General features: G+C 41.4%; 1 protein-coding gene across 1 annotated transcript; it reads right to left on the reverse strand.

The window, feature by feature from the left end:
• Nucleotides 1-3: 3 nt before the first annotated feature.
• LOC146553828 (regulator of nonsense transcripts 1-like) lies at nt 4-12198 on the reverse strand. Its single transcript, XM_085253989.1, has 24 exons — nt 12028-12198; nt 11290-11426; nt 10898-10987; nt 10143-10310; nt 9872-10052; nt 9135-9296; nt 8744-8828; nt 8455-8553; nt 7542-7650; nt 7262-7421; nt 7030-7148; nt 6681-6845; nt 6073-6187; nt 5703-5846; nt 5385-5598; nt 4956-5073; nt 4532-4688; nt 4178-4320; nt 3915-4089; nt 3633-3714; nt 3380-3541; nt 3023-3279; nt 2754-2873; nt 4-2402 (listed from the first exon to the last, which is right to left on the reverse strand). The coding sequence occupies exons 1-23, from the start codon at nt 12196-12198 to the stop codon at nt 2757-2759; spliced, it is 3330 nt and encodes a 1109-aa protein (XP_085110115.1). The 3' UTR covers nt 4-2402; nt 2754-2756.
• Between the last annotated feature and the right edge of the window lie 1045 nt (nt 12199-13243).

Below are 13243 nucleotides of genomic sequence, written 5' to 3' on the forward strand. Positions count from 1 at the left end.
GAATGAGCAAAAAGAAGCAAACTTTAATTTTCCAAGATTATTAACACAAGATTTTCTTTTTGTGAGTACACTTTTTAAGCACCAACATCAGTTAGTGGGAAGAAAACAAAAACAAAAAACAGTGCAGCAAACATAAAAACATTGTTCACTTCAGCTTTAAACAGCAATAAGCCAAACAAGGTCACAGCAAAAGTACAGAGGAAGAACTCAAAAGTTAGCCTCAGTTCATAAGACATGCAAAAACCACGTGTAGGCTTGAGATGTTTTGTATGTTGGTGATTTTTATGTAAAAGGTAAAGCAGAACAGTTTTCAAAGTTGAAGATGTGGAGTCTAAGAATAATTTAGAGCAAATCTACAGATATATAAATGGGGTCAGACTATTAATTTGATGTCCTACACAGCATAAAGACACACCTACTTAACTTGACTATTGTAGCATTAAAGAAAAACCAATAATTCACGCTTCGCAGGTTTCATTCCTGTGGATGCCTTTTCTCTTTGGCAGCCTGAGCACTCTTCACCACACGCTCTGCCCTCTTAGCATCTACAACAGGATGTTAAAATTATTAAGACGCTTTGGCTCAGAGTGGACAATCCAAAGCCATTACCGCTCAGAAAATGACAAAGTTCTTCAGTATAGTGGATTCAACAACATAAAAAGGAAAGCTTTTAGCATCACATGGATAACATGAGGCGGTGAAAGATACTGATGTAAGCTTCACTAGTGCGAAACGAGAACTTACAACACCGAGTACTGAAACAGAGATACAAAGTTCATCATAGACCAAACTAACTGCTCTGTCCTCAACATGATTATACTACTGCTTTAACAGTTTCACACTCTTCTATAGGTTAAAGACTAACAAAAAGCAAAGAAAATCAAGAGGAATGGGGGGTGTGGGTGGGTGCTTATCTACATAAATGTTAAACTTGGGTTACATGTGTTCGTAATTTGAAGGTAACTTCACCTAAGATGTGTAACCTCTAAATGTGTCATCGGTCGACTTCTCAAATGCATCATCAAAACATCTGTGTCCAACGTGGTGAAACCAAGTTGTCCGTTGTACAGTTGAGCCTTACATGTTTTCACCCTCCTTTTCAGTGAGCATTCATGTCAAGTACTCCACCACGTGTACCATTTACACCTCTGTCTCACCGTCTGCATGTTTTATGACGTCTGACTTCAGGGCAAGGCTCTTTGGGAAGTTCTGCCCTCTTGATTCGGCTTATCAGGCGCTTTCAGCTATATGTGCTTGGCGACTGCTATCTGCTAGCTTTAGCAGCTTTGGGGGAGGGGTCAGCAGAAAAGAATGACCGCTTTATTCAGTTACAAGCTGGTTACAGTGCCTTCACTCGTCCTTTTGCACTATTAAAAAGACACAAAGAAGAACAACAAAACAAAACAAAAACAAAAAACAAAATTATCTCACGATCCGCAGGTCTTTGGAGCTCAGATTTGGAGACAAAAATGTTTTTCTTTTTTACGTTTACACATTTAAGAGCTTCTTCCACCACTTTGTTCTTTGCAGACCACCTAGGGAAAGACCCGCCTTGAAAGATGGCCAACTACACTAGCTTGCGTCACTGAAAACCCTCAATGAAAACAGCCTTTATTTAGAAAACTTTCCAACTCAAAGCTGAGAAAGCAAAGCAAATGACCCATAACTGGTTAGTCCTCAAATTTCTTTTAAACCTCTGAGGCACAGCACCACAAGCATTTCTGAGTTCTGTTGAGATGCCAAACGTTTCTCCCGGTTGCTTAAAAATGTGATCAAATGCAGAACCTCGATTCAAGCTTTGAGTTTAAAAAAGTTGCCATGTCAACTGCTTCAAGAGCTGCGTCTCCATTTATTTTTCTCTCTCACTCCAAGTCACAGTGGACGTCCTGTTGTTAGCTTGGAGGACTTGTGTGAGACACCTCTTCTCCTTCTTTCTCAGCTTTTGGAGCAAGAATCCCAACCACACCGCCTGGAGATCCGAGGGTTCGGGGGCACGCGAGGGACAAGATGACGCAGTCGGCCCCTTTCCCCTCTCCAGAATGCCTCAGATCTTTTCGCCCTCCTCGACCTGTTGAAGGTCTCACCTCTCCCAACTGCGCCGCTCCGAGGACAACAGCTTTCTCCTTTGCTATGTCTTCGCGTGTGAGCAGCAGTGCCTTCTCTCCTCTACCAGTCTCCCACTCTTTCCGTCTTGCTCTCGTCCTGTCCAGCTCTACTCCCATTTTTACTCTCACTCTTGTGATTGGTTGGTTTCTCACGGTCTCTCTCCTGTTACTTTCACACAGTGGTGCTTCGGTTGTAGCAGTGGAAAACGGGTATCCATGTTTGTTCTTTTTTGTTATTACCCAGATTAAAATACCAATGAACTAAGCTTCACACAGGCCTAGCTCCTTTCCTGCAACCTGCAAGACAAACACACTTGTTTCAGAGAACATTCATTTAGCTTTTCAGTGCACTGCAACATACACATTGTATCAGACTCTGAAATTAATCCAAGTCTCTTAAATGTTAAATAAAAAGTTGGAGAAACCCGTTAGTAAGTTCAGCTTAACATAAAGATAAAAACGGCTTGCCTGATGTGCAAGGGCAACAAAACCCACACAACAGCACATCGAGCTCTGGCACGTGTGTTCAAAGTTAAAGTTAGTTCTAACCTATGTGTTAAAAGCTCATGATAGCATAATTTAATCAAAAAAGTTGAACTACTCCTTTCATTTTAGTGAGTCATCTTAGCCCACAGTGGAATATCTTACAGTCTAGTACTGGGACAGTCCAGTCACACCACCATGGTAGGCCCGCTCCCCCTGGTACGTGGAATCCTGGGACAAAGCCACATCAATCTGAGACTTGAACTCATCTCCAAGGTAACTGTCCTATAACAGGACAAACAAAAAGAGATCAGTCAACAGTTATTCCTTCATTTCCTTCCATGCAGTAGAGAAATCTTGGACATGTTTTTAAGAGAAAATCTGGGCAAATGCTGGACTAGGTCAGAAACAATTTTTTATATAAACAAACCAACCTGGGAGAGTTCAGGCTGGGAGAGCCCAGGCTGGCTCATCTGTGACGGCTGGCTCATGTTAATGTAGCCCTGCGTCAGAGGGCCCTGGGAGAACGGCTGGGAGCCCTGGTCCTGGCTAGTCTGGCTTGTAGTCATTTGACCTCCATGCTGTCCGCGGTCTGTTCCACCGCTGTGGTTTCCACGGTTTCTTTGACGGCCACCTCGAGTTCCCCCACCTCCTCCGCTGCCCGATTTGCCCTTTAGACCGCCGCCGCGACCTGTTCGTAGATCAAGTCGGGTAACAAAATTCCATTAAACAATTCCTAGCTGCCTTAAGGGGAAACTGGAGGTAGCATGACAAATTTATGACTTTCTCACCTGCTGTAGGTCCATTCACCTGTCCCAAGTATCCTGGTGGAGGAATCGGAGGCATCACAAGGTTGAAGGGGATCGGGATGTTCATGGAGGACATGGGATTGGCACCTGTGCCAATCATACCGATCTGGTCATGCGTCTGGAAATACATGTTGGACGAACGCCCTGCAGTAGTACGCATGTTAAATGCACTTAGTTAATTATACTTTTTCAGTTGGGGGAAAAAGGTGTGTATGGGGTAAGAAAGACATCTCACCGTTGCTGCTACGATCATAAACAGATCCAGGAATGAGGGCCTCCCTCGCATCATACATAGCTGTGCTCATGAATCGGCCACCCTAAAAAAGAAAACAGTAAGAAAGCTCATCTTTGCAGTGATGTATTATACTGGTTTATTTTTAGTCCTCAGTACAAAAGCAACAAATATTCATAATGTAAAAAACAACAAACAAACAAAAAAACTTTACTTTAGCATCAAAAGCACTGTGTGTGTAACTAGCACACACACACACACACACACACACACACATAAACTCACAGGGTTGATGGTGTTCACCAGCTTGCGGGGCTTGCTGAATTGCATGAGGCTCTCCCTCAGGTTGTTGAGTGGGCCTTCAACCAGGACCTTCTGCTCCTTGTAGTAATTGAGCAGGTGGTTCCACAGAGGCTGCTTGGACAGGGCTTTGGGGTTTCCCACAATGATCACGCCATATCTGTGACAGAGCAAAAGACAGTAACAAATTAGGGCACGTTGTCCTCACAGTGATGGTTTCAAAAAGCTGGTGAGGTTTCTTGCATTACCTGGCCCTGGTGAGTGCCACGTTAAGACGTCTGGGATCATTGAGGAAGCCGATGCCCTGGTGCTCGTTGGCCCTCACGCAGGAGAGGATGATGAAGTCTTTCTCTCTCCCTTGGAAAGCATCAACACTGGCTATTTCCACCTCCTGCACAAAGTATGAAGACATTCTTGGGTGAGGCGTTTTATATTTTATTCCAACACTAAACACAAGTGCCTGAAATTCTTTGGTCCTGTGTCCTGCGTAGGTGCTACAACAAGTGTTTGGCCTCTCCTTTAAGGATGCTGGTATTTCATTAGTTTAGACTGAATCAATTTAACATTCATTTGAATTTTGAATGAAACATTTCTCAGTCTACCTGGTAGAGTTTGGTGTGGAGGGAGCCACTGAACTGCATGTACTGGACCAGATAGGACCTCTGACCCTCATAGGGAGTGATGATACCAATCTGATCAGGTTTTGCTCCAGCCTTCAGCAACCTCGTTGTTATTTTCTCCACATTGGCTGCCTCAGTCCTGCATGAACAAGTAGAGTGAGTAGAATGATTTTTCTTTTGAATATAGAAAATCTGAAGTAACACAGGAATCTATTAACCTTGACTATAAACAGATGAGACATCACTTCAAGCATACAGTGTTTCTGAACACCTAAGTCATCTACTTTATATCAGGATTGTTCGAAGTGATTCAGAAAATTTATGTCTGTCAAATATTGGCTATTTTCAGGCATCATTTAGGCACTAAAAGGCAGACACAGGCAACAGAGTCCAAGAAAGTTGGCACCTGTTCAAATAAGATGTTCCAGAGCTAGCAATTTCCTCTTGGCCTTGGGTGACATAGAAGAACATCGGCTTGTCTGGTTGGGGCCACTGGAAGTCGAAGCCTTTTTTCACACGGTCCGCTGCAGAAAGAACAAACAGATTATGGTGTGCAGTCTGGTACACTTAATAATCACATTAATAAGCTGGATATGATTAGCGACAGGCTGTGTTACATCTATGAGTCAGCTGCCAGATGACTACATTTTAGAAGAGCATAAAAAACAAATGCAAATGTTTTACAGCCTAGAGTGGGTTTTAAAGAAATATCCAACACATAAAGTGTCACATAAAGCAGCATATACAGACGGTAAAGATCTTTATTTATTTACTTTTAAGTGTCTGTACTGGTAAGAAATGAGGAAATGTGAGGTTGTATGTCTTTCCATCTCACCAGCAGTGACTCCGTTCTGCAGAGAACCCTCATAAAAGATGTTGGAAGGGAAGGCACTGAGGGCCGGGTGCATGCGGTACTGGACCTGCAGACGGATTGGTCGGATCCCCAAAACTACAAGACGCTCGAACAGAGACTGGGACAGACCTGCTTTAGCTGCCTTCTTACACATCACCACAGGTCCCAGCTGGCAGTGATCACCCACAAGAATCAACTACGAAGAAAATAAACACGTCGTTACAAATTGCAGCAGTTTAAGCTGATCACCAATACTGCAGATTACTGATCAAGTGTTATTTTCACTTATGGAGCTCCTACCTGCTTGGCTCCAAGGACTACAGGCACCATGCACTCTGGCTCGGTGGCCTGGGTGCTCTCATCGATCAGGATAGATCTGAACTGCATCTTGGCCAGACGAGGATCTCCTGCCCCAACGCATGTACAGCAGATCACGTCAGCATTCTGGCAAAGAGAAAAGAGAGAAAGTTGAGTTTCATTATGATGAAGTATCACTTGTTTTTTTTCCTTAATAAACCATCACAACAATAAATAATATTTTAGTAAAAAGTTAATGGAAAGTCTCATCATACAAACTATGACAAAAAAAATATGGATGAATACACATTACTGTGCCTAGCACTGTCATAAACAGGACATATTTAGAGTTCAGCAAGTCCAAATGACACACCATAAGCAACTCTCTCTCAGCAGTGCGCCTCAGAGCTCTGTAGCGCTTCTCATCTGAGGAGGACAGCTCTCCAGTCTCATCCTTCAGCTGTTGGAGTTTCTGAAGCTCTGGCATACTGCAGGCATGAACACATTTATCAGAGTGTGAGATCAGTGATGTGTTTGTGTGCAAAGATTGTGTGCTGCTCTGACACAAACTGTTATAATACAACATCATAATCTTAGTTGTGGTTCCCCTAAACAGTTTTGATTGATTGATTGAATCTTTATTTTGAACATGTTGAAAAAGTATAAAAAAAATAGAATTAAAAGAGACAAATGAACAAAGCAAACAAAAGGAAAACGAGGAACCACAACTCCAAATAACGTCCATGTTCAAAAAGGAGCAGGAAGAAGCATAAGCTTATTTAATCCCACCCCTTTTCCACTATCTAGTATCAATAGACTACAGAAATACCTCCTTGCAGTTTTAGACTGCCTGTGTAAAACTAAAGCATGTATGGTAGTTTTATTGAATCAATACAGACCAACAGCTAGTCCAACTCTTTAAAAAGAAGACAAAACAGGCTAATCACAAATGCACAAAAAAGATAGACAGATATGTGTTACCTGTCCATATTACGGGTCTGGTTGTGCAGAGCCAGGAATGACACTGGTGAGTCTATGGCCTCTCTGCTCTTGGCACAGAGTCTCACCACCTTGAGCCCTGTTTGGTGAATCTTCTCAGTGAGCTGATCAACTGCAATATTACTGGGAGCACAAACCAGCACAGGCCTGGGAAGACAATTTTAAACCGTATTAATGGTCTTTTTTTCTAATTATTTATTTCAGCCAGGACTAAGGTCATAAAGACTTCAAGGAATATTGTAAAAAAAATAACATTAAGTTAAATGTAGAGTAAATAAAGAATAAAACAGAAAGGTGGCATTACAAAAAAGACTAGAGTCAAGTTTCGTACCCATTTCCTTGTCTGGCCAGGTGGTACACAATGGTGGCAGAGGTGACCGTCTTTCCTGTGCCAGGTGGGCCCTGGATCAGACTGAGGGGGCGCTGCAGCACTGTTTTCACAGCGTACACCTGCATCACAAAACAAAAAAATCCATGTGATCTCTGACAGGACAAAGTCCAAGAGGCCAGGTAGCAAGCAAAACTCATTTCAGTCATGTAACACGCCTTCTTCTCCAACTCACCTGGGAGTGGTTAAGGTCAGGGAGGCCTTGAGCAGTGAAGCGTTTGGGCAGCTGGCACTTGATGACCACATCCTCTACCTCATGTCCCAGCAGTTTGTGGTAGATGTAACCAGACACTGAAGTCTCATCCACAGCAAATGTCTTCAGAGCACTCTGCATCCTGAAAAGAAAAACATTTTTTTTAACAAAACACTGTTATTGTAACTGATACAGAACTTTAGGTTTCAGGTCTTTATTGCACTAATCACATCAAATACAAGAGTGCACAGATTTGAAATACCTATCAAAGGAAGTGGACTTCCACACAAAGTCCACCTGAAAGATGTGAGGGATCTCCACTGGAGCCCCGGCACTGCTCCTTAACTCGATGGCTATTTCATCACCATAATCTGAGACAGAAGGTCAAGGAAACAGCTAACGCTTCAATATGTACTGGAGTAACAAAAACATTTCATTTCTGGCACTGTATGTCTTACCCAGATTATTCCCCAACTGGACTCACAGATATTCCTAATGATACATTTTAGATAACTTCCTATTTTAAAAGTGCATCCATCCCAAACTCCAAAATTCCAATAATTTATGAGCGGTCTCTCACAAGTACTGAGGGACAATCACAGTCTTCTTCTGCATGTAAAATTGTAAGCAGCAGCTACTCTGTCCTTTAATGAAATGCAAACCCAGCTGCACAACAGTGCATGTAGAATGTTTTGGGTTTGGAAGAAGTGAATAAAAAGGTCTGCATGAAAGTTTTACATAACTTTTGCCTTTCTGCAATTCATTTTTGAATGCAAGTCATGCAAACACTGCTTTGCATTTCTGGTTAAAACACCTAAAGTGATTCAGTCTCTACTTCGTGTTAGTTTCATTAACACTAAATGTTCAAACTGTGGAGGAGAGTCACTAAAAATGCAATGATCCACAGCCTTGGATTGTACTTGTGGTGTAGTGTAAATTAGAAATTATCCTGTATAAACAAGATCTAAATATAGAAATTGTTTCCAAAATACACTGGAGCATGAAGGAAGACAAGTTTGTTTATATGGTTGTAGTTTCACACAGCCGCCACTAGGTGTTCCTAAAGATCCATACATCACCTTACCTGTAGTTTTAAATGTGTATAAACAGATTATATGGTTAAACTGCAGTGTGTAGCTTGGGGATGGTATGCCTATTCAAAGTCATAAGGATACTGTCAGGGACTTTGATGACATGTCCAATGCCTTTCCAAGGAGGGGCCAGGTCTCCTTTGTATCTCAGGCAAATTTCATCTCCCTGCATCAGCCGCATATCTAAACAACGGGTGATGAGACAAAATATTTTTTAAAATGCACATTAAGAAAAAAAGAAAAAATCAAAATGAGTGCAAAGGATTATAAAATCATACAACCGAATAAGTTTAAAGAGTGCACACACAAATCACAAAGCAACATAGTATGAAGTGATGGCTGTAAACTTCACAGTGAAACTACTGCTACATACCTGAGTCTGTCTTGGGAAGGGTGAAATAAGCAATCCTCTTCTTATTCAGGCCCAAGTCCCATCTTACTGTGATGTTGTCTTGTGTCTGTTGAGAAATAAATTAATAACAAAATTATAATTAATATATAAATGTATAAATTATATTATAAAAATAATAAATGTAAACAACAGAAACAGCAATGACGCCCATTTTTCAAAATTATCATACACAATAAAAACTATGAGTACGTTTTGGTTACAAAATCCTCAAGAAGTAAATGCAGAAAATCCCTGGCTATAGATCTAAGCTTTTAAGTCATACAGTAAAAAAAAGAATTCACTTACAAACAAAACAAATAGCTAAAGTACTGTGACAAGAAATCATACAAACTGTAATCAAGTTGTTTGTTACCTGTGACTCTTTGAGTTTCTTATCATAGTCAGCTTCCAGCTTCACAAGAGGACCAAAAATGTTTTGGTACTGGTAGGCATCCTCATAGCGAAGCAGGACATGTTGGGGCTCCTCATCTACTCCAGGCTTTTCCAGGTCCTCCAAGGTTGCTGTGGGATTTTCCTACCAAGGAATAATTTTTTTAAAAAAAAAAGAAAAAAAAAAGAAAGAAAGAGAAAAAACAAACCCACCCACCCACATGTCAGATCGTGCATGATAAGATTAAAAATGTGGATAGAAAAGCAAAAAAATATTTAGAGATGGGCAGGTTCCTTTGTGGTGAAAAATAGTAGATTCAAACTAAGAAACATTCCGATAATTTGGTATGTAAGCACAGTGGAATCCATAAATCTTATGATAGATCATTACTATTTTACTGCTTCAGTTTTAGGTTCCTGCATTAGGTCTGCTGGCTCACTACCTTAATGTTAGTCTATTTGAACACATGAATAGAACCAAAGGCAGTATTTAGTACAGTTATATATTTGCAAATATAACAAGTCAAAAACATCTGGAGGAAAAAGATTAATGTTCTAGCACGCACATGAAACAGACAGTGCAGACATTTCCGTTACATTATTTGCATAACAGACAGCTGTATAAATTCATCTGGTTAACTGTAACTATATAGATAAGTCTGATCCGCACTCAAATTCGTGCTGTGGAATATTTACATAGTGAAGGTGGTGTGACAGTACCTTCCACAGCTCCTCCAGCTTGTTGATCTGCTGAGCAGTGATCTGGCGTGCCCGGAGCTGCTCCTGTTCTGAGGGAATTTTGACCAACCAGGAAAGAAAGCAGCGGTCCTGGATTAAAGGCTGCCACTGTGAGCTGTCCCAGTTGATGTCTTTCAGGCTACTCTGGCTAGCACATGGCTGCCTGTGTTAAAATCAAAACAAAAAAGTCAAACATAATTTGTTTAAATGACCCCTATGGGTGAACAGTCAGCTACTCAGGTTTTGCCCTTACCTGCACAGTAACACCACAACTGAGTCAGCCTTGGCAGGAATGAAGCCAAGCAAGAAGACGTTGCGACAGCCACAGTTGTAGCACTCCAAAACCGTTTCCCCCAGGGGGCCATCTTTATGCAGGGTCACCTCCTTGGACTTTGCCCTCACCAGGTGGTTAACAATGTGGCTACAAGTGAGTAGAATAGCAATTAAGGCACTAGCTGGAAAAAAAAGCAAGACTGTGCATTCAGTACACTAATAATTCTTACTTTCCAAGTCTCAGCTCAACATGTTCTAACCATGCAATTGTCATCTCAAAACCCCACTGTGCAGTGACAGAATTATGAAACCTGATTTGTCTATAATGTCAAAGCAAATACACTGTGTGTGTTTACTAGAAGAGCTGAATGAATAGGGAATGCTTTGTATGACAGAGGTGATCCACAATAGTCTGGTTTTAACTGTAACAGTTCAGGAAATAATACAGTACTAGGTTAAACAGTTCTTTACTTTGGATTTCAAAATTAAACATTAGCCTAAGTGGCCTTTCACAGTCAAACAATCTTCTTTGACTTCTGCCTTAAGTCAACAATGAAACTATAGTCATCCATTTTTAATAGCTGTTTCACAACAAAACAGAAACTCATTATTACAGTCACTGTACTCGTCTAACTAAAGGATAGCGCACCTGTAAAATGATCCCCTCAAGTGTTATTTAGTTAAGACCTAACATAGGATGGAGCAAAAAGAGGCTGGTAAGTGAGTGCATCTTACCTGCCAGAAGTGTTTCCACGGCCGTTGCAAAACCACTTCTTGCTGGTGTTGCAGTAGACCACACAGGCTGGATCGTGAATCCCACAATAACTGAAGGAGAGTCAAAATTGAACAAGAAATGCAAAGCATTTTTATATAAAAGACCACACAGAAAAAAGAGCCAGAAAACAGGGAAATTGCACTTCCCCAACTTATACTCTTACAAGACCTCTGGTGTGGCAAACCCACATATTAAAACCAAAAATCAACTGGCAGTAGCCTTTTACAGCTGTGTAAAGCAACAATGCATGCACAATAAATCCAAACTGCAAACAGAGACCATAAAACAACAAAATAAAATGACACAAGCAATGGATGACAGGCAATTCAGAAACATTAGTCTGGTCCTTTACCTGCAAGCATGCACAGGAAGGTCCTTGGTATAGTAAGTGTCCTCCTCATCCTCCTCAAAGTTCAACTCTGCCAGTAATTGGCTGGCCTTCACAACAGGGTCGTCTCCATTCTGTAACACACCATCAGGGCCATTGACCTGAGGAGACAAAACGAATTTAAGAGTCATGAAACGAAACTTATTGTCGACATTATGCATTATATGCCACAGGATCACACATCGTCAACTGATACTGGAAAAGATGGGCGCCAAACTGGGCAGTCAACCAGACCGATGAAGTCTTATGTAATGTAATTTTTCCACAGCAGCAGTCATACTGTCCCATCATTAAACGGACTGTTGACAGTATTAGAATAATTGCCTCTACTGACCAGTGATTGTTATTTTTCAGTGACAATGTATTCAGTGCATATAACTACAAGTAAGAGAAATAAATGACTGCCGGTACATATATGTATGGGCATTTTTGCTGGTTTACAACGCAGAAAATTCAGTCTTAGTTCATATAGCAATAAAGTCAAGTGGCTTTACATGCTAGTTATATCGGCATGCTAGCTATGTTAGCCGTGAGCTAAGCTGGCTAGTTGCCGTGCTAGCCATTAGCGGAATAAAAGCATGGTAACGGAGGCAAGGCGTCAGATGCTAACGATGTTGTTAGCCATCGTTAGCTGATTCACGTTTTGTCAACACAGCAGGACCTTCATTCATGCACAGAAACGGCTTGAATAACCACACGAACCTGGCCGTCTAGCTGACTCTGGGTTTGGCCTTGAGTCTGGGTCTGGCTCGGCAGGGTAAAATCGGTGAAGTCGTACTCGGAGCCCTGAGTGTCCGCTCCCAGCAGCTCGGCTTCCTCGGTGTCCAGGAACGTTAGAGTCTGCGAGCTCGGCCCGTACGCCTCGACACTCATGTTTTTCACCCTTTTGTCAGCGGTATTTTGGCTGTTGCTACAATATTCCACAACTGTTGATGCTTCAGATCAAACCGAACAACGGACACAAGCTAATAATAAGAAAATGACAAACAGTGGTTGCAAGAGAGAAAGACAGGGGGAGCCTTGATCGCGGCGGCGTTCCGTTCGTCTTCTCCACCCCCGCTCCTTTCCTCTCATCCCTCAGTACCACTTGTCTCCTATAGGAAGTCACCTGTAGGAAGCGAGAGAAGGCAAGGAGACAAGAAGACAGGTGCCGATAGAATAGGGACAGGTGTCAACTGATTGCTCAAATATCTATAGATATAAATGTATAGATATATATACTCTTTGAAAAAGTTTATTATTATGCACTGTCAAACTTTATGACTCCATAAACTGTCTTACACTACATTTAACCGTTAAAATTAAATGTTCAAAATTAAAGATAAATCAAGAATGCAGGAAGCACATTTGCAGCATCACAACTTTTATTATATTTTGAATGTATCTAGCAGGAGGACCTTAAAGGGAAAAAACCCATCAGGACTGGTTTGCATAGCCAGCAGGCCCCATGAAAATGCCTTCAAAACAAAAGGTTTTGATTTTATTTATTTAAAAATGTATTTGTTTGTCCTTATTAGTTAACACAGAGAATAACAAAACAGCGTTGTTCTGTCAGAAACATCTGCATCTGTGATACCTTCATCCATCCATCCATTCTCTTCCGTTTATCCAGTTCAGGGTCACAGGGCTGCTGGAGCCTATTCCAGCTGTCATAGGGTGAGAGGCAATGTACGTCCTGGCAGTCTATTGCAGGGCTAACACAGAGAGACAGAGAACTGTTCACACTCATGGGGGAAAATGCCATACAAAACCATGTACAAAACAATACATTTACACAATAAAATACAGTGGACACTTTACTAATGATTATTACAAAAACATGCAAAGACACGATTCAATCTTTTGTAGGCTTGGTTTGTTTTAAGTAGTACTATGATCATACTAAAGTTTCTTTCCAAAAAAGTTGGGATGCTGTGTA

This window comes from Mchenga conophoros, linkage group LG18, assembly GCF_057382185.1.
Source record: "Mchenga conophoros isolate Kocher_MC1m ecotype Shallow Benthic linkage group LG18, M_conophoros_male_GT1.1, whole genome shotgun sequence".
Lineage (NCBI taxonomy): Eukaryota > Metazoa > Chordata > Actinopteri > Cichliformes > Cichlidae > Mchenga > Mchenga conophoros.

What these genes read in the sequence shown, in the direction of transcription:
- LOC146553828 (XM_085253989.1), bottom strand. Translation starts at nt 12,198, where the DNA reads ATGAGTGTCGAGGCGTACGGGCCGAGCTCGCAGACTCTAACGTTCCTG. An exon ending in AGAGTCAGCTAGACGGCCAG is followed by an intron (nt 11,427 to 12,027) that starts GTTCGTGTGGTT and finishes TTGTCTCCTCAG; the next exon opens with GTCAATGGCCCTGATGGTGT. An exon ending in GCAGAACGGAGTCACTGCTG is followed by an intron (nt 5,074 to 5,384) that starts GTGAGATGGAAA and finishes TTCTTTCTGCAG; the next exon opens with CGGACCGTGTGAAAAAAGGC.